This window comes from Lagenorhynchus albirostris, chromosome 9 (assembly GCF_949774975.1).
Source record: "Lagenorhynchus albirostris chromosome 9, mLagAlb1.1, whole genome shotgun sequence".
Classification (NCBI taxonomy): domain Eukaryota; kingdom Metazoa; phylum Chordata; class Mammalia; order Artiodactyla; family Delphinidae; genus Lagenorhynchus; species Lagenorhynchus albirostris.
Genome location: NC_083103.1, coordinates 34848546 through 34874675, shown reverse-complemented (window position 1 = coordinate 34874675; position 26130 = coordinate 34848546). Strand labels below are relative to the sequence as shown.

General features: G+C 40.6%; 1 protein-coding gene across 2 annotated transcripts in view; it reads left to right on the top strand.

Annotated features, from left to right (window-relative positions):
• NELL1 (neural EGFL like 1) overlaps nucleotides 1-26130 on the top strand; it is an 859251-nt gene that overhangs the window by 633152 nt on the left and 199969 nt on the right. For both annotated transcript variants that reach the window (XM_060159518.1, XM_060159517.1), the window contains exon 15: nucleotides 25463-25558. In XM_060159518.1, the coding sequence (XP_060015501.1) occupies nucleotides 25463-25558 (96 nt within the window). The remainder of the gene's footprint in view (nucleotides 1-25462; nucleotides 25559-26130) is intronic.

Here is a 26130-nt window from a genome sequence, read left to right as displayed (position 1 = left end):
GATATATTGTGAGAAGGGACTCCTGCGAAAGTTGTTTCAATGCAAAGAGTTATTAATGCAAGCTGGGACTACGTAGGTTGTTAGGGTCTTCTCAGTGAAATGGCAGTTTTCAAGGTACTTGGATTGGAGTGCTGAGTGTAATTTTTCCTAAAAATGGAACTGAAATGGAAGAGACCAGGGAGGTTGAGTCAGTTTACATAATTTATATCATAATAAAGTAAAGGATATTCTCTGGATCATTTTTGTTTTTCTCCTATGATCAAAGATAACATTAAAAAATCCATATAACCCCATCCATCACATTTGCTGTGTCCTTGTATTACTCAGGATAGAAAAACTATGGCATTCTAATAGTAAACCATACAGTCTCAGTAGCTTATACTATAAAGTTTATTTCTTACATAAAGTCTGATATGCACTGAATCACCCTCCTCCATCTTATACTTATGCCATGTGTTTGACATGGCTTCCAAGATCACTGTGACAGCAGAAAGGATGGGTAGAGAAGACCCACTGACTCTTATATGGCACATGTGCCTACTACTCAGAGCCCATTGGCTAGAACTAGTCACATGACCCTGGCCAACTGCAGTGGAGGATGAGAAATGTAGAAGAGCAAATGGTTATTTAGTGAATGATGTCTCCGACCCATTAACTATGATTTCTTTCCTTCCTCTTCTGCCAGCCTGCTTTTTACCCTCCCACTTTTCTTTCTTCCAGTGCTTGTCTTCCTTCATCTTTCCTTGTTTCCCCTTCATTCAGCCACTATTTAACAAATTCCATATCTCTTGTGCAGGGTGCTTGCATGACCTTAAGAGTGAGTGCCTCCTAAGTTATGTGCCTTATATGCTTCTCTTGTCTCACCCTCGTCCTGGCCCAGCTACTCTGTGCCACATGGTTTCTAAGTTGAGGAATATACCAGAGTCAAACATGATTCCCCACACTCCAGTTTCTTACAGACTTTTGAGTGAGATGTGACATGTAGGCAATGCAGCAGTAAAAGAGAATGCATGTGTCATACAGTTTCTACAGGTAATGTGTGTGGGAGCTGATTCAATATTGTTCTGCACTCGGTAGCATTTGCTAAATGCTAATCAGAGCACTTTGCTGGACCACATGTTAAGGGAGTAAGATAAATACAGTCCTCCTGCTTTATGAAGAGCAATTGCAATGGAAAGACATCGGATAAAAAAAATTTGTGTGGTCACCCATCATGCATACTTTAAATAGGTATAATCATTGTGTCAGAGGTTCGCAGACTTTGCAGACTTTAAGCTCTGAGCGTAGCTTAAAATGTGTGAGATTATCTGGCCTAGGGGAAGGCCCAAGGTCCAGATCTATCAAAGCTCCTGAAAAGGTTATTTACTCCAGAGCTTCTGGAGTAGGTGCAGTTACTGACTGCTCTTCTGTTTTCATGAAACTTTACCCCAGATTAACAGCAGCAAATGTACTCTGACTCCTCAAAAAATATCTAACATCATTCATCCCTTGAAACTCCTGGCATGGATAGTATTGCAAGTAGGAAAGAAGCATTTCCTTTCTTTTTTTATGTCTGAAGAGAGCTGTCCCTGCCACAGGACTTGGAATAGCCCATAAAACTTGAGCAAAAGGTTAGTAAAGCATAGAAATAAATAATAAAACTATAAAGTGGCAAAGTTTGATGAGATCTTGATTAACTGGGACAGAGATTGCTCTTAGGGGTCCAGGGATGGGCTTTAGGAAGACTGAGGACCGCCCTGAAACATTTGTGTGTATTTAGTTATATACATTTTTGAAGAAGGGTCTATCTATAAAAGATTAAGAACCACTCGCCTCATTTCAGAGAGGTGGAATCCCCAGTCCAAGAGATTTAAAGTCATGCCAGATATCAAGCAAGTAATCAGGAATACATCCACTTCTAGAGCCCTGTTGGTCTTATCCCCACCATTATGGGTTGACTTGTGTGTCTCCCCCCACCCCCAATATTATTAAAGTCCTGCACCCTCTGTACCTGTGAATGTTACCTTATTTGGGAGTAGAGTCTTTGCAAATGGAATCAAGTTAAGATGAGGTCATTGGGGTGGCCCTAATCCAATATGACTGGTTTCCTTATAAGAAGAGGAAAACTCCATGTGAAGCCAGGGATACACAGCAAGAAAAGCTGTAGGCACAGATTGAATTAGTGCACCTAGAAGCCGTGGAGTGAGAGAATCCATTTCTGTTGTTTTGAGCCACCAAGTTTGTGGTAATTTGTTACGGCAGCCCTAGGAAACGAATACGCTCACTCATCACTAACTTTCCATATCCGTACATTGTTTGTTTGTTTGTTTGTTTTATCATGTTGGTGCCAGTGCTGACAGTTATGTTTTGCTGTGTTTTGAAATGAATGTTTACTGGACCTAGTTTATGTACTCCCCCGGGTACTCTGAGCCCATCTGCCCCCTGGGCCTTGCCTGCTTGCCCTGCTTCCTGACTGGAATAGCTGAGCAATGGCTCCTGTCATTCTCACAATTCTAGTATCCCAGCCACCAACCAGAGTTTACTGATTCTCTGACGTGTCCTGGGGTCTAGTGCCAGGCTTTGGGACCACCTCCATCGTGCTGGCTCTGGGAGGGTCTGCAGCAGCTCCTATGTCTAAATCCAACCTGACCAGACCCCAGAAGCTCTAGCTTCCCGAGCACCTCCACAGGGGTCAAATAATACCATCTAAACTTACAGGACAGTTGATGCTCTGTGGAGCAAACTTTGATGGAGAAAAGGCATGAGTCATAAGGAGACAACATGTGAATTGTTTTCTCTCCTTCTTGCAGAATGTTCTGAGATGCAGAGGTTTTATAATGGTTCTTCTGAGATATCCCATGTCACCAAGAAACCATTATCATCATTCACAATGTTATTTTGCTTTACCTACTGTAAGGGAAAGGCTGCTGTGTTTCCCAGTCTGGAAGCTCTTCAAATCCTGTCCTTTTAGGTTTTTATGGAGGCTTCATTTTGTAGGCATCGTTGATTGAAATCTTAGCCATTCATGATTGAACTCAATCTTCAGCCCCTCTTCCCTCCCTGGAGGTGGGGGATGGGGGCATGGCTGAAAGTTCCAACCAGCTAATCATGTGGTTGGTTCCCCTGAAAGGGATTTATTATGCATAACGAAAGATACCCATTTCACCTTTATATTGTGGAACGGAGAACAAAACTAAATATTGTTTTTAAAAGATGTCCCTACAGCTCTTACGTAGGAAATTACAAGAGTTTTAGGAGCTATGTGCCAGGAACTGTGGATGAGGATTATTATTATATCACAATATCATACCTACTGTTATGGGTTGAATTGTGTTCCCACAAAATTCATATGATGAAGCCCTAGCCCCCAGTATCTCAGAATGTCATCTCACTTAGAAATAGGGCTGCAGATATAATTAAGATAAGGTCATAGTGGAGTAGGGAGAGCCCCAATCCAATATGACTGGTGTCCTTATAAAAAGGGGAAATTTGAACACACACACACCATGCGAAGATGAAGAACACACACACACACCCACACACACACACCATATGAAGATGAAGGCAGAGTTCAAGGTGATATTTCTGCAAGCCAAGGAATGGCGAAGATGACCTGCAAAGCACCAGAAGCTAGGGGAGAGGAGCATGGAACAGATTCTCCTTCATAGCCCTTGGCAAGAACGAATGCTACCGACACCTTGGTCTTGGACTTCTAGCCTCCAGAACCGTGAGACGATGAAGTTCTGTTGTTGAAGCCACCCAGTTTGTGGTACTTTGTTATGGCAGCGCTAGCAAACAGGCATAACTACTTCTCATTGTCTCTTTCCTTCTTGCTTTCACTGGATTGCACCAACTTCCCTCCCCCATCCGCCGCCACCGCCACAATAAACATTCAAACTTGTCTCAGGCTCTGGTTTTCCATAAACTTAAAGCTAATATACCTTTTAATCCTATTTTGGCTTTAATATGTGTGTGATTATCCCTGGATTGGGTACTGACTTAGCGAGAAGAGATATGATATATCATTTTCTTAGAAAAGCTCACAGTTTTTAGCTATGCCCAATTTGTAAAGCACTAGGAATCAACTAAGGCAGAATGTTTCATGTTATACATCTACATAGTGACAGAGTTCGGAAAAGGGAGAGTCACATCATAAGCTTCTAGAACTGCAAAATGAACTATTAACTATGGCGGACCCTATTTTATCTGTGTGGTTTCCTAGCATTGCCAAAAGCATAAACTTGTATTTAGTGTATTCTGTACGTATTTTTGAATTCTCACAAAGGGACTTGTGGCAGGCAAAGGGGAGTCTTATTCCAAAAGGGATACTCAGGCATTTGTAGACAAGGCCCCGTGTTGGTAATTCAGACAAAGTAATTAGAGATTATGACTGTGGGAGTCTGGAGTATATGTGATGAATGGTATTAATTGGGAGTGAATTGATGCTGGTGGGTAAGGAAAGATAATTTCTCCAGCCAATTTCTCCAGCTAAGTCCACATGAAACTATTCCCCAGACCAATCCATTATTCCCATCAAAAGGCATTTATTAAATGTTTATTTGCATATCATACTATGATAAAGGGAGGAACCAACCAGCTCTTGGAACACACTCCCTTGTGTTAATAGATAAACTGAGGCACATTAAAATGTCTAAGAGTTTACCTTAGCAAACATCAATTCAAATCCAGCAGCACTCTACCAGCAGGAGCTAAAGGAAGGGCTTTTGTAGAGCAGACAAGGAGACAAAGCACGGAAGTTATGTGATTGGCTATAGCTTAAGAGCTTGCCTTTTTTGGGAAAGACTGGTTGGCTGTTTGTGATTGGTTCTTCTTAAGTTTAGATTTCTGAACCTCGAGGCATTTACAGGAATTGACACTAGCTTAGGTTTCCATTTGCTCACCTAGGCTCCTGATGTATTAGAGTCAGCTTAGCCTAACGGCTTCCTTGTTTACTTTAGTACTTGACATACGTAACCTATTTAAGTTTGGAGAAAAGAGCAAGCAAACTTCATATGGAGTTTAGAGCTTCAAATAAAGAAAGTTGTGTACTTAGTAATACCTTTTTTTTTGAGAGGAAACCAATTGAGTTCTCATTTTTCTTGGTCAGAGTTTCCAAATATCTCCATAGTTAGAGATTCATGTGAGCTTGTTTATGTATATAACTGATCAAAATACGGAACTGACTCAAGATCTCTGATTTTTGCTTCCAAACTAAACTCTCACTACCCAAGGAAGACGTGTACAGCAGTACCATGGACTGTAACATCTGTGATGCCAGGGCCAAGTCTGAACTGTCTCCAGTGGGTCCTGAGTACCTGCAAAAAGCTTGGGTGAGAGAAAGTATGTAAAATCATCTGTTAAATGACAAAGCCCTCAGTTCTGGTTGGATTCAATACAGATAATTTCTCAGGACAGTTCCATAAGGGAAGACATTAAATCTCTGTCAATCACCTATCATGTCCCAGACTTTATACTAATCACTTTACATAATCCCTAGCAAGACCCTTCTCTTTATTTTAAAATGGTTATAATAGTATCTGTTTGGTTTTTATGGCAATAGAAGGAATCAAGTAATAGTATGTGAAGAACTTGGCACTGTGTCTGACATAGAGCACATTTTTAGTTACCTTTCTCTTCTTTATGCAGCTGTTGTTAGCTTTTTCTTCTTTCCTTTATTATATTCAATATCCACCCAACATGCCTCACATTGATTTTTTATGTCTGTATTTAGGTGATGAAAAAGCTTATCAGAGATGCTGGCTATGTTTAACATCATTTTTAAGGAAATTCCTCAGTGACGCCCATCTTCCTCTTCACTGGTCTCCTTCCTTTAATATTATTGAATGATAGTTTCGCCACAACAACAGCCTAGACCTCTAATATCTATCACTGGTACTATTGAATTGTTTCTAAGCCTAACAGCTTCTAATTTTGTCTCTTGCAATTCATACTCCTCTGTCCTCTAAGAGAGATCTAGCCAAAATACAAATTTTTTTCACATCTTTATTGTAGTATAATTGCTTTACAGTGGTGTGTTATTTTCTGCTTTATAACAGATTGAATCAGCTATACATGTACATATATCCCCATATCTCCTCCCTCTTGCATCTCCCTCCTGCCCTCCCTATCCCATCCCTCTAGCTGGTCACAAAACACTGAGCTGATCTCCCTGTGCTCTGCGGCTGCTTCCCACTAGCTATCTGTTTTACATTTGGTAGTGTATATGTGTCCATGCCACTCTCTCACTTCGTCCCAGCTTACCCTTTCCCATCCCCATCCCCGTGTCCTCAAGTCCATTCTCTAGGTCTGCGTCTTTACTCCTGTCCTGCCCCTAGGTTCTTCATAACCATTTTTTTTTTTTTAGATTCCATATATATGTGTTAGCATATGGTATTTGTTTTTCCCTTTCTGACTTACTTCATTCTGTATGACAGACTCTACGTCCATCCACCTCACTACAAATAACTCAATTTCATTTCTTTTTATGGCTGAGTAATATTCCATTGTATACATGTGCCACATCTTCTTTATCCATTCATCTGTCAATGGACACTTAGGTTGCTTTCATGTCCTGGCTATTGTAAATAGAGCTGCAGTGAACATTGTGGTACATGACTCTCTTTGAATTATGGTTTACTCACGGTATATGCCCAGTAGTGGGATTGCTGGGTCATATGGTTCTATGGTTCTATTTTTAGTTTTTTAAGGAACCACCATACTGTTCTCCATAGTGGCTATATCAATTTACATTCCCACCAACAGTGCAAGAGGGTTCCCTTTTCTGTACACCCTCTCCAGCATTTATTGTTTGTAGATTTTTTGATGATGGCCATTCTGACTGGTGTGAGGTGCTACCTCATTGCAGTTTTGATTTGCATTTCTCTAATGAGTAGTGACGGTGAGCATCCTTTCATGTATTTGTTGGTAATCTGATATATTCTTTGGAGAAATGTCTGTTTAGATCTTCTGCCCATTTTTGGATTGGGTTGTTTGTTTTTTTGATATTGAGCTGCATGAGCTGCTTGTAAATTTTGGAGATTAATCCTTTGTCAGTTGCTTCATTTGCAAATATTTTCTCCCATTCGGAGGGTTGTCTTTTCATGTTGTTTATGGTTTCCTTTGCTGTGCAAAGCTTTTAAGCTTCATTAGGTCCCATTTGCTTATTTTTGTTTTTATTTCCATTTCTCTAGGAGGTGGGTCAAAAAGGATCTTGCTGTGATTTATGTCACAGAGTATTCTGCCTATGTTTTCCTCTAAGAGTTTTATAGTGTCTGGCCTTACATTTAGGTTTTTAATCCATTTTGAGTTTATTTTTGTGTATGGTGTTAGGGAGTGTTCTAATGTCATTCTTTTACATGTAGCTGTCCAGTTTTCCCAGCACCACTTATTGAAGAGGCTGTCTTTTCCCCATTGTATATTCTTGCCTCCTTTATCAAAAATAAGGTGACCATATGTGTGTGGGTTTATCTCTGGGCTTTCTATCCTGTTCCATTGATCTACGTTTCTGTTTTTGTGCCAGTACCATACCATCTTGATGACTGTAGCTTTGTAGTATAGTCTGAAGTCAGGGAGCCTGATTCCTCCAGCTCCATTTTTCTTTCTCAAGATTGCTCTGGCTATTTGGGGTCTTTTGTGTTTCCATCGAAATACAAATTTGATCATTTATTCCCTTGTTTAATCTTTTCAGTAGCCTGGAATAGCCTACAGACAAAGCCCAGACCCCGCAGCCTGACATACAGGCTCCTACCTTCCTCTTGAAACTTGCATAGTTCAGCTGCTCCTATGGAGGTTGCATTCCCATGCACACGAATGATCTTCTTGTTCTACAACTTTGCACTTTTGCTTAGCCGGCCCTTCTGCTGTGTTTCCTCCCTCTGTTTTCTTACCTTCCTTCACCTCACCAACTCATCTCATTCTTTCAGAGACTGCTAATGCAGCTGTTCTTCTTGGCAACTTAAGGAAAGATTAGGTACCCTTCCTTAATGGTTCCTTATCATCATGTGTTCTGATTATGAGGACTTAAGATATTACACTGAAATCATTCATTAGCACCTGTTGCTCCCACAGTAGTCTAACCCAGAAGTCAGCAAACTCTTTTGGTAAAGAGACAAGTAATAGATATTTTAGCTTTCTGGGGCACATGGTCTCTGTCACAACTAGTCAACTCTGCCGTTGTAGCACAAAAGCAGTCAAAGATAATAGGTAAATTAAGGAGCTTGAATGTGTTCCCATACAACTTTATTTACAAAAATAGATTGCAGGCCAGATTTGGCCTGTGGCTTGTAGTTGGTAAGTTCTTGATAATGGAAATCACAATCATGTCTTATCTTTCTTGGTATCTTCAGCACCTGTTTTGGTGCCTGGGATCGAAGGGTTGCTCAATACATGTTAATTGAACTAGGAGTGTGTTAGCCCCTCCAAACCATCACATGCCAAGTGCTTATTCTTGTTTTTATTTGAAGTACAGTCGGGTTGCTGTTAAACAGTTTCAATTCTGTATCCAGCTGGCATGCCTCATTTGAGGACCAAAAGTGAGTCAGTACTTCCTAAATTAACAGTTTACACTCTAAAAAGGAGATCTGTGTATCCTGCCTGAGCATCTAAGGCTTCTTGCTAATTTTCTCAGGTATTCCATTACCCTTGGGTCTTTCAGCTCTCCTTGAAACCAGCCACAGTGCCATCTGCAACCTGTTTATTGAAAGCTGTGTGACTAAGTACAGTAATAGAATTTTTCAATCAATACCCAATTGTAGCAGAAGCCAGTGGAGAGATTTCAGGGCAGCTGTAACATGCTGAGGTAACTTGGTGTCTCTAAGAAATCAGGCAGCAGAGAGCAGTATTAACTGAGTTCCATCAATCACACATGTGGGCACTGGGCCTGAAATTTGGTATAGGAGCTAGAGGATTGCATGATGTGTATTTGGTTGTGTAAACCCAGACAACAAATTCATCGGAACTCTGCTTATGACATTCAGCTGGTTTGGGCCCTTTGTAACAATTTTCTTTTCTTTTCTCCAGTTCAAAAATTCATCAGTCTCCTCTGTGCACATAACACAAAAGGAAGAGCAGTGGCACCTAATGGTAACCCTGGGAGAGTTGGTACCAAGAGGGAATATAGCCTAATAGAAAGAAACTTGGAAGTCAAAAGACCCAGAATTCAAATTCCAGCTGTTCCTCCTACTGCGTATTTTGGGTCTGAGTCAGGTTACATCCAGAGCGTTAAGTTTTCCTGCCTTTACAATGGGGATAATGCCTGCCTGCCTGCCTGCCTACCTGCCTGCCTGCCTCATCACAGTGTCTCAGTGAATTTCAAAGCAATTTTGGGCTTTGAAAATGCTATGCAATGATAGTTGTTGTGTTATGAGCACCTCAGTTATTCCGCTTCTCCAGGGAATGATGTGTCAACCCTAAGTGAATTTCCCTTATAATTTAATCTGTTAAGTGCCAGGAGTTTAATTTTAACAAAGTTTATGTAAGTCTTTCTCGAAGAATGCATAGCAAACTAACTGCTTTATTAAACCAAATAGTCGATGCAGATTTAACCCATGTGCTGTTCAGAGTTAACACTGGGAATTCTGCTTCTGTTTGCAGTATCATAGCTGTAGGTGCTGCTGGCTGTGGAACTGACATGTGATTGGGCTCTGGCTTAGAAGGAGTATGGCTTTTGCCTTCTGGAAAAATCCCAACGACTTTGTTAAACTGAGCTATTTGCCTCTTTTCCACAAAGGGAAAATGCATAGTTGGAGAATTATCGAAATACTGTTGTAGTATCCAACAACATCCAACATCCAACACCACGGAGTTTGATCTCTTCTTAGAAAGAAGTGAAATGAGATCCCAAGGGTTTAATGACCTGCTCGTGATGATATAGAAAATGAGTGTCAAAGCTCACACCCAGGGCTTCCCTGGTGGCGCAGTTGTTGAGAGTCTGCCTGACGATGCAGGGGATATGGGTTCGTGCCCCGGTCCGGGAAGATCCCACATGCTGCGGAGCGGCTGGGCCCATGAGCCATGGCCGCTGAGCCTGCACGTCTAGAGCCTGTGCTCCGCAACGGGAGAGGCCACAACAGTGAGAGGCCCACGTACCGCCCCCCTCCAAAAAAAAAAAAAAAAAAAGCTCACACCCAATCCCTGATCATCTGACAACATTAACAGTAGTGGACATTTGCATAGAGCTTTACAGTTTCCAAAACATTGGCATATCTGTATCTTATTTGGAAGTTGACAGAGTGGGGGTCACTCCCTCCATTTCCAACATGTTAAGTGACTTTTCTAAGGCCACCCAGTTGCTGTCTGGTTGGGGAGAGATGCTGGGGACATGCACCTATCTTCTGATCACAGGTTCCAGTTTCATTCCAAGCCATCATATTTCACACCCCTGCACTGTGCCTTGTCTATCTATTAGAGCATGCCGTGTAAGTGCTGCATGGCATCTGGTGCAGTGTGGCTTTGCTGACTGCTCTAAATTTTCTTCCTGAAAAAAGATGTCTTCTCTCAATAAGTTCTTCCTGTTTCAGAGCAGTTTCTCCAGTGTGGCCGTTGGTATGCTCTGAATTGTTCATAAAGCATTTAAAACCTTACTGTGAGGTCTGTACCACTGGTCCTAGCAGTCACAGGCACCTTCACATCATATCAGCTCTTACCCACTTGGACTCACAGTCTGCTTCTGTCTCCAGCCTCATCTCCTGACCCTTTTTTCTTAGCATTTTCGGTTCCACCCATGCTGAATTAATTGAAGTTCCCAGCATAAGGAAGCCTCTTTTTTTTTGCTGTTTTAGTAAAAAATATTTCAGCTGGAAGCGATGTAACCCCAACTCAAACTGGCTTAAACATACCAGGGAATTTATGGGCTCCTGGAACTAACAATCCAGGGATAGATCAGGCACTGCTGGACTCAGTATTTCCAAATTAGTATAAGGAAGACGTCTGTCTCTCTTTTCCCTTTCCTTCAGTCTGAATTTTTCTGTGTTAGATTTCTTTCTTAGGCCAGTTCTCTCAAGTGGAAGGAAAGATGACCACTGGCAGTTCCAGATTTATATTACCTAAGCAATTCCATTGGAACGAGAGTACTTCCTACCACCTCCAACACTATGATAGCATCAAGAAAATGGTCTTTTTGAATTGGCTTAATTATATATCTCCATACTTAGAATTGGGACATGCAATGAGTTCAACCCAATCCACACAAACTGAGAGTAGGGATAAGAGAGATTCCTGAAATAAAACAACACATCGTGTTACTGTTAATGGGGAGTGAATGCTGAACAGGCAAAAACAGCAAACTTTCACTACGTGCACTAAAAGGCCTGTCCCTCAGTTCACCCTGTTAAAATATCTGGTGCCATGTTACTTACCTAGAAAACTCCTGTTTATCTTTCTAAACCCTACTCATAAGCCCTTTACCATGTGGATGATTTGGGGGTAAGTTACTTAACCTCTATATGTTTTAGTTTCTTTGTCTACAACATTTAGAAATAATCAAGCATCAGATTAAGGCCCTCAGTTGGTCAATGTGCCCTCAGTATGGCTCTGTCTCAGTATTACTGATTATAGTAATGTCCTATGAAACCGAAAAAATGAACGTGAAGTGATTTGGCCTTTTATTTAATGTCTCACAATCTGCTAGACTATAAGCATTACTGTTTACTCTGCAGCTCTTGAAATAAGACTTAGTTCTTTCATCAGTTGCCTTGACACAGTCTGTAGAATTTATAAATCTGATAGACAGTAAGGCATCTCTGCCGTCATGCCCAGGAGGTTGCTACTGTCATCTCAGGAGACTCCTAGTCTGAGAGACTGGAACCCCCTCTATCCCCTCTCTCCATATGCTCTTTTCATCTTCATGTTAAGAAGTGTCCTAAGTCCTCAACTCCTTGCTTTTAGTCTTTGACATGGCTTCTGCTGCTGTAGCCAATCTCTACTTCTCTTCCTTCCATGTCTTTCCTATCTACTGCTTCTCAGGTTCTCCGATTTTATATCTAATGATCATCAATTCCTTTTTTATTCCTAATTTGCGATACAATCAAAACACCCTTTTGGATGATAATCTCATTCACTTCATTTGGTTACCTAGATGTTTTCTCTTGTGCTTACTGCTTTGACAGTGTTCTCCATTCCAGTAATTTCTTGGGTATAATTTTGGATATGGTATCATTCTGGATGCTGCAAGTTCCTGATTCCTCTTTTGAAAAATAGCAAATGGTAAATACCAGCACCATGAATGGTTAGTGAAAGAAGAGGAAATGATTTAACTGTTGAGGTAGATTTTATTTAAAAGTTCGAAAGCTGCTAGTATTGTTCTTATGATTCAGAATTTTTCTTCTCCATTGCCCAATGCATAGGTATAAAATTTCATTTATACTGTATATTCTGTTCTGTTGAAGAAGAAAATAGAAGCCAAAGCACTTGTAACAGGCCAATAGAAGCCACCTGAGTATCTTCTCCAATGATAACAGGAAGTTTAAAGTGCCTAGTGACATTCAGCTAAATCTTTTGCTGGTTTTAGAAGTCTACTCTGTGATTTGTAATTGATTTATTCAGTAAGGAGCGATTGCTTATGTATTATGTGCCAAGAACTGGGTGCGGAACTGGAGACAGAGGGATGAAAGACATGATGTGCATACTTGAAAAGCTCAAATCTCTTAGGCCAGACAGACTGGTAAGAAGACAGTTAGGAGAGTATGATAAGTGATGAAATGTCTCTGGAGGAATACAGGAGGGGCCTTATAGTGCATTAAATAGTGACCCCCCTCCCCAAATATATGTCCATGCCCTAACCCCCAATACCTGTAAATGTGACCTTATTTGGAAATAGGGTCTTTGAAGATCTAGTTAAGGATCTTGAGGTGATACCATCCTGGATTTAGCGGGGGCCCAAAATCTAATGACTTGTGTCATTCTAAGAGAAATGAGAGGGAGATTTGAGACAGAGCCCCCCTGGGGAAGGCCATAGAAAGATGAAAGTAGAGATTAGATTTAGGAAGCTACAAGCCAGGGAGTGCCAAGAACTGTTGGCAGCCAGAGAAGCTGGGAGAAAGGCACGGGGCACGTTCCCCCCACAGCCTCCAGAAGGCATGAACCCCATTGAAACCTTGATTTCAGACAGAGAGAGAGTAATATTTTTTGTCTGTGTTAACTCACCAGTCAGTGGTAACTTCTTACAGCAGCTTTAGGAAACTAATACAGGCCTTTAACCTAGACTGCAGGCCTGGGGTGAAAGAGGGTCATCCAACATAAAATGCTTCCCAGTTCAGGAGACGTTTCAGCTGTAGATTGGAGGCCAAGGAGGAGTTAACCAATTTACCGATGGGGAAGAGAATTCCAGGCAGAAAAAATACATGTAAGCGTAGTCCATTTTATTGCCAGAGAAAAAGCCTCCCTAATTCATAACTCTGTAGAAGAAGGGCAAGAGACATGTTACTTACCCAGTTTGTTTCCTTTGGACAAAGTTCTTGCTTTACTCTGCGGAGTCTACCTGGTCCATAGATTATTGGGGGAGCTGTTGACTCCTCTCACGCCTCCACTTCTATCACACCGGTTTAGGGGACCGCCGGTTTCTCATCTGAATTATTGTAATAGCTTTATAAGTGGTCTGTTTGCTTTTATTGTCGCCTTTTCCACCCCATGGTCTATTTTTCCTCAACACAACAGCCAGAAAGATCCTGTTAAAACCTAAGTGACATTATGTCACTCTGTAGCACAAAACATTCCAACGGCTATTTCATTCAGAGCAAAAAACCAAAGTCCTTAAGTGTCCTAAAGACGCTAAGAGAAGAGAGGTTCCACGACCTTTCTGCTGCCATCTCCTGTGACTCAGCCCCTGCCTCACCTGGCCTGCTTGCCATGCCAGAAGGTGCTGGGTAAGGGCCTGTGCCAGGACCTTGGCACTGAGCTGTTCCCTTTGCCCAGACACTCATCACCCTCCTTGTCTGCCTGGTCTGCTCTCTCTCATCCTTTATGTTCAAATATCAATTTATTAGGCCTTTATGACTACCCTACGTAGGTATTAACCCCTCTCCTAACACTTACCTCCCTTACTCTGCTTTAGTTTTCCCCATAACACTTACTATTATCTGAATTTTTGTACTTTTGCTTGTTTGCTGGTTTTTCCCCCACTAAAAGGTAAGCATCATAAAATCAGAGACATTGTCCGCTCTGATCATTGTTCTATGTTAACTGCCTAGCAGAGTACTTGGTGCGTAGTAAGAATTCAGCTGCTGGTTTTTGAATGCCTGGATCAACGATTCTTAGATTTTTTTTTAACTGTGAACTTTATAAAAGAAATGAAAATGTTTGATAGGAATTTTGAAACCCATGCTTTATTTAAAAAAAACAAGTTTCAAGTGTAATATTATAGAAAAGAGATGACTGAGGCCTGCAGTGGGTTCTGATATTCATTCAGTGTTCCTTCTCACTGAATAAACAAATGAGCAAACAAAAAATTGGGGTTGCCAAGTACTTTTTTTTTTTTTTTTAGCCTGAACTCCCTTTTTACTTCTTACAGTTATCCAAGGAAAGAATATAGTCCTTGAGGCCCAAATGTTATCAAATGGCTTCTGAGGGAGGCTCTGCTTCTCTCCTGTGTACTTTGCAAATGCTGGCTGGGCTGTGAGATGCCCCATCTTGTCTTTCTGTCCCTCTAACCTGGTACTCTGTACCTGTCATTTCCTTGCTGGGATCATAGTACACTGATCAGAATGAACAGTCTCTGCACACTGTGGGTATAGAGGAGATATTTAAAAATTCTCTGCATGAGCGGATTCCCTTCCAGCTGAGAGTCTGAGCTGGGAGCAGCTCCCCAGCTGGGCAGAAAGTTGGACGCCATGAAAACTCCTTTATAACACCTTCAGGAAATAGTAGCCACAGCATCTTGCTTACCCTCTTCATAGGCAGCATCGTGTGGGCTGACCAGATGGATACAAAAGCAAGCTCAGCCTGTGTGGGGAACTGTGCCTGGGGCGGTAAGGCAGCCAGTGAAAGTGGCAAGGGACAAATCTGGAGAGGAAGGCAATGTATCAGGCTCTGTGCCACTTGCTTTCATGTTTATATTGTCATTTAACTTTGAAACAAATTTGATGAAGAGGTATTTATGTCTTCATTTCACAGGTGAGCCCACAGAGGCTCAGAGAAGGTGAGTAATTTAGCCGAAGATCCCACAGCTAGTGATTTAATCCAGGTTTCTCTGATTCCAGGGGCTGTGTTCTTTTTACCTGTACCACGCTGGCTATAAATTAGAAATACATTTAGAGGGATTTGAGCTTAAATATTTCAAAAGGAACACTGGCTGAAGAATGAGGGCAGCTCATGTCGTAGATGAGATATAGCTAAACATCTAGACAATACGGATAACCAGGCGGTGGTGAAGGCTAGAGGCCCGGTGGGTGTGTATGAACATGAAAGCAGCCATTAATCAGGCCAGCTCGCTTAAGAGGACCCTAGGTTTTGACTTTGAAGGCAGCCAAGGAAAGGTCAAATATATGTTTTGAGTCCACCAGCAAGCAGCACTCTTTGGAATTCCTTTGCATTCTACAACGTGATAATTAATAATTCTAACTCTGGATTCATTGGTCCGGACCTTCAAGCGTGGAACTGAAAAGCAGTACATTTTCAACAAAACACAAATGTAGCCTGATAGCCCTGTGAATTAGGGTTTCATTTACCCTTGGTTCCCCACATCAGTGTATTTGTCCTCAAATGGGTTTCCCCACTGTGTATATAAGTATATAACTAATAATAATAATTTAAATCGTTTGAGTACCTGGGACTAAACATTTGACCTTTATTCCTCATAACAACCATGTAATGAGGAGGGTATTTTTCTTTCAATTTTGTCATGAGGGAAATAAAGTTCATTGATATTTCTAGATCAGCCCCAGGTCACACAGCTAGAAAATGGCAGATGTGAGATCAACACCCATGGTGCCCATTTCTTAAAACCTCTCATCTGACAACCTAGGTGTCTGTCTGTGTTAGGTATTACAGAGTGTGGGTGCAGAGAGCAGTGTTTTCTGCAGGGTCTGATTGCTAAGTTACTTCTTTTTCATTCCTCTATTCTTTTTATGCTTTCATCCTTCTCTCCTCCCTTATTTCTACCTTCTCTCCTTCCCTCCCCGCATTCTAAATCCCCAAACTAGTTTTCACCCATTGGGTAAAGTTGGCATCACTTCTCAGATACCTGATGTTGTTTTAGAATCCCAGAGCCTGGAATTCTTTGTCTCTGCTTCCTAATTAACTTTCTCTTGAGCAAGTCGTCTACTTCTCTCCTCTCAGTTTTCCCATTTACAGAATGAAGGTACCATTACAAATCACCATTCAAGATTCTTATGAAGCACTTTCTAAAACAAAAGCTTAAAACTCTTTACAAATCTGGGAAACTGTTCAAGTTCCAAGATGGAGGTGGGAAATTGAAGAGCTCTCTTGAGAACTTGGGTCCACCCGAATTACCCAGCTTCTGTCACTGCAGCTGGGATCCGTATCTCACTCAAGATTTAACGTCTAATTCCATGCGGTTATATAAAAATCACATAGTGATTTTTCCTGGGAGAGCTTGCTGGAATTTATTTCTTAAAGTCTCTAGACTGTGACCTCCAGGGGTAATAGATGTGTTGGGCTCCAGTATGGCAGTGCAGCAGGGAACCTTCTGACCCTCGCACCCCAGGCTTTCTCCTCAACTGCTTTTCACAGCTAGCACTTGCAGGCTCCCATTTCCTAATGCTCCAGTAAACGCTGAACACCAAATTTTGAATTGCTTTCAGAGTTTTTGTTGCAAAGATGTTATTTGACTGTTGCCCTAGTTTGTACATTGTAGGGAGTCCCGAACTAACTTCCTGAATTTTGCTTTTGGAAATTTGAACACCATCTCTCATTCTGTTCCTCTTCTTGGGTTTTTGTCTTAATCCCGTTCATCATTTTCTTTGTTATTGATTCCAGTGCTCAACAAGCTCTCAAACTCTGCCATCGATTTGTGTACCGGTTAGGGAAGGTAGGCTGTGAAGAGTTTTGATATTTGAAAGAAAATGCCGTACTATATTAATTAACCTGGAGAGAAAGAGATTGACAGATTTAAAAAGAACTAACATTTACCGAGTGCTTACGATGTGTGGGCATTATGTCAAGTACTTTACCTGCACTATCTTACTTAAGCCCGGTAATATCAGTATGATGTAGGTTCTCTTAGTGACCTAGTTATACAGGTAAGGAGTATGAATATAAGTTCATTTGTATCTTTTTTTTTTCTTTAAATACAAAGCAAAAGTAGACTTACAGACATAGAGAACAAATTTATGTTACCAAAGGGGAAATGGGGGGAGGATTAACATATACTCATTACTATATATAAAATAGATAAGCAGCAAGGACCTACTGTGTAGCACAGAGAATTGCATTCAATATTTTGTAATGACCTGTAAGGGGAAAGAATGTTAAAAAGAATATATATATATATATATGTATATACATATATATGTATATAGCTGAATCATTTTACACCTGAAACTAACACAACATTGTAAATCAACTGTACTTCAATAAAAAATAAAAATTAGAAAGAAAGTTAGAAAGAAGTTTGATGCTCAAGGAGATGAAGGAACTTTCCCAAAATAATCACAATGGTAATCATTTTGCAATATATAAACGTATCACACCAGCATGTTGTACACTTTAAACTTACACAATGTTATATGTCAGTTATATCTCAGTAAAGCTAGGAAAAGAAATCAACCAGCTAAAAAGGGCTGGAACCATGACTGGAACCTAGGTCTCTCTTTCCAGAGTCATGCTCTTAACCGCTCACTGAGCCATAGGTGGTCCTGAAAGACTTACCGAGGTACCCCGGTTGTTTGGGTGATATGTCAGTGATTGACCCCACCCTCCAGGGGCACATGGTTGGGGCTGAATATCCCTCATTCCCAAGTTCTTAGTAATTTCCTGTTGAATTGTTCTCCTTTTAGATGATTCTTCCAGTTCTACATTTCAGAGATTTTAAAATCATAAAAATGAATTCATATTCAATATTTTGATTCTGCCTCCCTAAGAAAGAGACCACTCTTGTTCTGAATGAAAGTGAGTTGGGGAAAAATAAGATAATATTGGCAGTCCTAAATCCTTCATAAGACCAGTGGATATCTGGTGAGACAGGCAGAGCAGAAGTGGCCTGTCTGTGAAGTAGCACACATCCTGCGTTCATGACATCCCAGCTAATCCCCCCCACTCCCCGTTCCTCACAGCCCCTCTTCCAGGCAGCTGAAGCCTCTTTTAGTTCTACTCAGTTGTGCTCCATGCCTCTATACCTTTGCAGACACTGTTCCTTCCTCCTGACTTTAACACCCTTGGCCCCAAGCTGCCTGATGGTTTATTATTTATTTTTCTGATTCAGCTGAGGCAGCGGCTCTTCTTTGGAGCCATTCTTGACCTTCCAGGCAGAAACAACCCTTTCCTTCTTTCTGCCTCCTTTAGGTTTTGTGTATTGCTAGGATCTGTAAAGCATTATGCGATCCTAGCATTCTGCTCCGTAGGGCCTTTGCACCTGTGGTATCCTCTGCTTGGAGCACTCTTCTGCCTAATAACTGCATGGCTCACTCTTTCTCCTCTTTGGGTCTTTTCTCAAATGCCACTGTCTTAGTGCCTTCCGTGATTACCCTGTTCAGTTACAACCTTCCCCGCTGGCGTACTTCATATCCCCCTGCTCTGCTCTATTTTTGGCCATAACACTTGTCATCATCTAATTTGCCATCTCACTGACATGTTTATTTTGTTATTCTGTATCTTCCCCCTAGAATATAAACCCATATGTTGACATGTTTTTATCTGTCTCTCTGAGCCCTGGTTCTCAGAATAATCCTTGGTACAGAGGGTACTCAATAAGTATTTATTAATTACTAAATTAAGGGACTGTCTTCTCTCAACTTTCATCATACTGACATTTTGAGCTGGATAATTCTTTGTTGTGAGGCTGCCCTGTGCCTGTAGGATGTTTAGCAGTATCCCTGATTTCTACCCACCAGTAGCATTCCTCCAGCTGTAACAACTAAAAATGTCTCCAGACATTTCCAGATATCCCCTTGGGGGGGATATTGCCCTCAGGGAGAATCCTTGTGTTAGAATCCCAGATCCTGGAAAACAGGGATCATATCTGTTTAGAGTATCTGGTGTCAAGCACACAGTAGATGACTGATAAATTTGTAAAGCTGGAATGATCTGACTTGGTCAAATGTTTATCTCAAATTTCACGATATAGTTAGTTTGTACACAAGACTGTCTTCTCAAACTTTATTTTCTCTATATAATTAAATTACTCTACCAAGAAATACGGGTTCAGTTTCACCAGAGTTCAGGATGATATAGAGGAAGGCAGAGTTGCAATAAACATGACCATGGCCCTTAAGAATCTCATAGTCCAGTTATAGAAACATATATATAGCACCCCCCAAATGCAGAAGGATGCATTATCTCTCCCTTCAAGCTATGCCACTCCTGTCTAGTTCACCTTCTGTAACAGATTTTTCTATAAAAGCCTAGTGAGCAAATATTTCAGCTTTGCAGGCCATATGATCTCAGTTGTAACTACATCCATAGAAAATAACACTTGTAGACATTTTCTTATCTTTTCAGTCTTTCTAGAGCTAAAACCAACATCTCAATGTGAAGATTTCAAGGTTAATCTAAAAGTGACTCTATGCCCACATCCTATCACAAAATGCTATGGACTAGAAAAATGTGGCTATCACCAAGAATGTATGAAACAAGTACATGGTTTAAACCGCAGTTTTAGTGGGTTGGGAAAGCAAGTCGTTGATTCATAGCTGCATTTATAAATTACGTACAACAGAATATAATACAATACCATACATGGAAGGCAGTACAGTACAGTATAATGCAAGGCAATATGATAGAAAATACCAGAACGCATTACACATACTAAGAGTACATTTTATATTTCTGGTTGTCTGTGTGTGTACGTATGGGGTTTCTGATGTAAAACTTATTGCTAACTATTTAGTGTAATAAAAAAAGATCAGCAAAGCACTGTTTTAAACCAACTAGAATAATGGATAGAAAAATGGAAAAGTCTATATGCAGATACCCAGGCAAGACACTATTGTACCTTAAGGTAGGTAACAAATCTGGAAAGTGGATGAGAGATGGCATGATGGGGAGGATGGCTCACAGATTGTAAAACGCCCCTGCTTCCCCACATGGCTTACTGTGTTCTGTTCTAATGTTCAATCTCTAACCTTGATGTGAGCTATCAGCACCTGTTCATTTTCTTCATTTATTTGTTACCTTTCTGCAGGACAAAACCATGACCTGAACTGTCTCTTTTCCTGTGCTTCTCCACCTGGCAAAAATCCCATTCCTTCTTCCAGGCCCAGCTCAAATGCCAGCTCTGTTGCAAAGCTTTGCCCAGGTGCACCAGGCACAGTTAATCACGTTCTTCTCCATGTTCTCTCAGTACTTTATTCGTACTGCTACAGGGGCACAGATCACATTTGAATGTGCTTGGTTTTATATGTGCCATTCTCTGCTACTCGATCGTGAGCTTCTTGGGCATGGAGGCAATTTTCATGTCTCCTTTTAGACTTCTCAGCACTCAGCACATTATCTATGTTCTATTATGTTCTGAACAAGGTGAGGAATAAACCACAAAGCAGACATGGTGGAGGGGGGGGTGATCTCACCTTTATTATTGACAAGGCTGGATTGGAGAACACGAGTTTAAGTCTGTAAGTCAAGCTGGTTTGCTAAGAATAAACACAGAATAAGACCAGCTTACCCACTGAATCCCAGGGAGAAAGGCATCATCAGGGAAGTAAGGAAAATTGATACCATTTGAAGGCATCTCACTCCCAAGAGAGAAGCGAGGTAGGCATGGAGTTTTACTGAGCGTGACCAGATGTTAAATATTTTCTCCCCCCTTTGGAATTTAGGTGCATATAGTCAAATTAATTATAATCTTTGGTTTATGACACCTTGTAACCATTGGTCCATGGTGGCCAGCTTTTATTTATTTTGATATCTTGATAGTTATTTTTAATAATGAAATTCACACCTACTAACTCACCATCCAAAATAAAAGTAGAAATGTAAATATTACTCACTCCTAATGATAGTTTTTCTCAGCCCATTCTCCTGTTTCTCCCACCCAAGGGACATCATCCTGATATATATTGTTTCCAAATTTACCAATACAATAAATCTCTCTACCTCCCCAGGGACAGAATGAGCAAAGCTGGCAAAGAGAGGGCAGAAATGAGCTTAAGGAAAATGCTTTCTCAAGGAAACCAGGAGGGAGGGAAAAGGGTTTACTTCTACCAGATGGTGTTGATATGTTTCCTTATTTTTTCAGAATACAGGGTGTCCCTAGAAACTAAATATATGCCAGTTATACTTTAAGAGTATCATACCAAGTGTTTAGAACTTGGAGGGCTATTACTTTTTTTATTAGTGTAAAACTATTTTTGTCAAATTGAGCACATGGTGATAATACTAGGCATCCACAAACCTGGCATCCACAAACCCAGTTTCTCATTCTGTTCCCCTTGAAGTCCAAGTTTTGTTTCACATGCTAAGAATTTTTTAAATATAAAAAGTAGTCTTTCTTTGGATAAACTCCCTCAGTTTTGAATTTTTTAATTTTATTGCGCAGCAGGAAGAGTCCTTTCAAAAATAGAATCATACCATTTTAGAGTTGATCTAATCCAATATCTCCCCCAGGGTAGCAGTTAATAACAAATGCCATTATAATGACAGATTCAAGTTTGTAATCTCATTGAATATCTGCGGTCTACAAGCCATACTTTGGAATCTAGAAAGTGGTCGACAAAGGAGTGACACACCCATGGTGCCTGAGTTCTTCTGAGTTTGCACAAGAGCTATGATTCCAAGTCCCATGGCAAACCACATGATACTGCTGGGGTCACCAAGTCAACGAAGGAGGGACAATTAGCCCTTACTAAAGAATAAGTACCATAGCATAGGGATCTTGCACTGCTGCATCTCTAGAATCTAGATGAGGAACTGGTGCGTTATGGTACTGGTATTTGGGAAAGCAAAGGCCTGGTGGTAAGTTAAGACAGTCACATCCAGTTTTAAGCTAATTCCACTTGCAGTGCCCTGTGCTGGGTGGTTTACGTTGGTAGTTTAATTTAACCTGCACAGCATGGTGTTTTCATTATTATCATTATTGCTTTGCTCTTGAGAAAACTGAGGTCCAGAGGAGTGAAATTATTTGCTTAGGTCACACAGCTAATAATAAATACAGAGCAAGGATTTGGACCATGTGGTTTCTACCATCCTGTCTTCTCATAAGCTAGAAAGAGGTATAGTAGGTGACCTGGCTTCTTGTTCTGGTTTTGCCATCAACTAAGTAATGCTGTGCAAATTATAGGTCCTATGAGTACCAGAAGAAATGCTAGGTTCATAGTTGATCCAGAAGGGCCTATCCAGATATAAATAATGTGTGCACATTTTTTAGACTAGGATCCAATAGTGTGTTTTGATGTTTTATGAGGTTTCAAAGAAAACTCGCACTGATCTTGATTTCTCCAGAGTAGCTTAAGTTTTGGATGACATGCTCCTTTTTAATTTGCTTTTGTGTTTTTTTTTGAAATTTTTGGCATATTACCTAAGATTCAAGTAGGCAGTGAATTTCTTTATTCCAGATAAGTTCCAATAGAAGCAGTATGTGCAATTGGGTGAAATGTGACTTAAAATGGACAAAAATGGAGTTTAAGTAATAGGTGCATGAAGTTGCACAACTCCCTACACCCCTTCTTCAATGCAATGTGTGAAATTTGGGAGATATTGTTTTCTTCCAATTTGTAGTCAGTTCCCTTAGCCCTTATGAGACTATTCGAAAAGGGAATACACCTGCCTATGTGAATACCAGATTGCAGGGGAATCTGCGCTGTATCTTATAAAGAGCAGGTAAGACTTTGAAGCCAAACAAGTCTTTGTTTGAATCTTGGCTCTGCTGCTTATCATCTGTGCAGCTTACAGAGGGCACTTGATTTCTGAGTCCCCATTTCACCATTTTTATTTGGAAACAGTAGCACCCATCTGATATTTGATGATAAGGGCTACTACTACTCTTTTGAGAAACTAAATCAAGCACAAAGAACAAGGGTTGTGGGCTTCCCTGGTGGCGCAGTGGTTGAGAGTCCGCCTAACGATGCAGGGGACGCGGGTTCGTGCCCCGGTCCGGGAAGATCCCACATGCCGTGGAGCGGCTGGGCCCGTGAGCCATGGCCGCTGAGCCTGTGCGTCCGGAGCCTGTGCTCTACAACGGGAGAGGCCACAACAGTGAGAGGCCTGCGTACCGCAAAAAAAAAAAAAAAAAAAAAAAGAACAAGGGTTGCCTTAAACCCATCTTGGTGAAGCTGAACACCTTATAGGATGGGTTTATGTTGTCTGTGTATTAGACAATTTGTACAAGTTTCACAGTCATAACCAATTAATTTTATTTACGAAATACTTAACACTATGTGCCAAACACTATTTTAAGTCCCTTACAAATATTGACTCATTTTATCCTTATGGCATCCTATTTATTCTATCTGCACATTCTTAGAACATCACAAACGTATGCTTTCTTCACAAAATTTGTTATCATTTCTGTTTAAGAGGTGAGTAAATCAAGAGCACACGTGTATTATAAAACAACACCAAGTCTCCCAACCATGTCTGCTGATGTGTGTGTGTGCGCGCACATGTGTGTACACAGATCTGGATCAAGTGCTGTTTGTGCCACAAAGAAACCCAGACTGAGCTTCCTGCTTCCAAGCCCCTGCCTTCTTTGGGTGCCGCTTGAAACTTTTCTTTACCAGATTTACATCTGTCATTCTTAGCTTGCAAAAAATTTTTCTTGTTCTGTTGTTAACTTCGATGCAGAGCTCTACTCTAAATACCTAACATGAAATGTTGTCACCAGAGCCCACAATGTGTGATTTGGGGGACAAGAGATTTCATATACATTTGTATACATATATTTATATGCATTTGGTTTCTGATGAACATACCAAGGTAGATATTGTCTAAACCTTTTTTTTCTTAGTCTCAGGGTACTGAGATGCTGGAAATAGGAAATGGTATTCGAATACCCAGATACACACTATATATCTTCTGGCAGAAACAGAGGAGCTCACAATTAATTGCTAAACTACAGAATGTTAAATCATCCAAGGGACATCAAATGATGTGGAAAATGACAATATTGTGAGAAGTTCTATTTACTTGAACTAGCATTCAGCTATCTAAAGACATAATGGAGCTTTTTAAAGTTAGACCCATATTATTTATGTGATAATGCCAAAACATAACCATGACATTTTTCCAGGGTGACATTTTCCAACTGCAATTAAAAATCAAAACATTTGCTCACCGAGCTCTCATGTGAATAAAAGAAATCCCGTGTTAACAAGTTGCAGTCATCTTCATTAATGAGAAATTTTGCAGGTTAAGAACACAAAATTATTGGTTATCCAGCAGGGTTTGACAATAACTTATTCAGATGGAACTCTTGCACAGTTGTGAGAACAAGTGTTTTCCTGTCAGAACAACCTGCAGAATACAGACTAATTCATTCAGCAAATATTTTTTGAGCATCTACTGTGGCCTCAGATTCTGAGACTATGGTGCCACGGGGAGCAAAAATAATCACAGTACTTGCCATGATAGGTCTTGTAGTCCAGTGGATGGAAGAGGAGATGGTAATCAATTATGCATAAATGAACATTTATATTTAAAACTGCTAAGGAAAGGGGCATGGAAATATGCTCTGCTAGTGTGTAATAAGGGGAACTAATCTAAGGCTAGCAGGGTAGTGCGGAGATGGCCTTAGGATGACTTTGCGATGTTTATCAAAAAGCTTTATCAAGTCTATACCCCTTGAAATAGGATTTGTACATTGAGGCACTTTCCCTGAAGGAATAATTTGAGATGTGTTAAACATTTTGTCTATAAGGACAAGGCATTGTTTTTATTATAGAAATGTTGGAAACATCTTAAATATTCAAAAGTAAGCACTTAGTTAAATTTATTATGTCCTTCAAAATTGTTTTGACTACCGAAAATCTTTAAAAAAATGTAAAAGTATTTTTATTGTAATAAAAATGCTTAGTAAGAAAGAGTATCTACAAAACAGTATTTTAAATGCCTTTGCCTTTATCCTAACCCTGTCCTTTCTAGTTCCTCAATTGATTTCAAATGTATCAATAATCATACTAATAGCAACTGTAGGGCTCTTCGTACTAGCTACCATTTAGCACCAAATACTTTATATCCATTATTTCAATTGATCTGATGTAAACCAGTGAAATAGGTATTATTTCATTTATTTCTTTTTGTATACCGTGACTTTTAAATATGTCAACATAGATATGTATTCCCTGTGCAACAATGAAAGAATTGTTTCAATGCCCATGCTATTTACCATGAATTTCCTTATTGCCATTTTATCTAAGAGAAATCCCTTATCTTTTTGTGACAGCGTTCTGTGAAGAGGGCTGCAGATATGGTGGAACATGTGTGGCTCCTAACAAATGTGTCTGTCCTCCTGGATTCACAGGAAGCCGCTGCGAGAAAGGTAACCTCATCTGGTGTGTGTCTCTGTGTGTGTGTGTGTGTGTGTGTGTGTGTGTGTGTGTGTGTTGGGGTTGGGGGGAGAGAGAGAGACTAGGCTTCAGAGAGAATGGAGGCTCTTCCTCTGGAGCTATAGTACTGCGGGTTGACTTAATACATTATGTCTTGATGGTGGATGTGGCTCTCCTAAAGTTGGGTACCTTTTAATGACTGTGTAATAGGCATCCTCCTTCTGAAGACAGAGCTTCATTTGCCCTCCCTCCAGCGTCTCTAATTTAGCAAGGTCGAGTCTTTTCTCTGCCTCCGTTTGCAGTGTGCATTTTTAGTGCTAATTAGAGATAAAGGCTGACAAACTGACCAGCTCCACTTAATCCTCTATTGGGTAGCGTCACAGGCAACCACTGGAGTTCTAGCAATCTGCAGCACCCACGGAATCTAAATGAGAACCACATGCTCCTTGTGTAAAAGCACATTAAATAACCCCAGCAGCAGGTTTATTGGTGTGCTTGGGATTTTATTATAATATTGGTTTACTAGGAACATTATCATTCATGGACCTGATAATATAAGCCAATT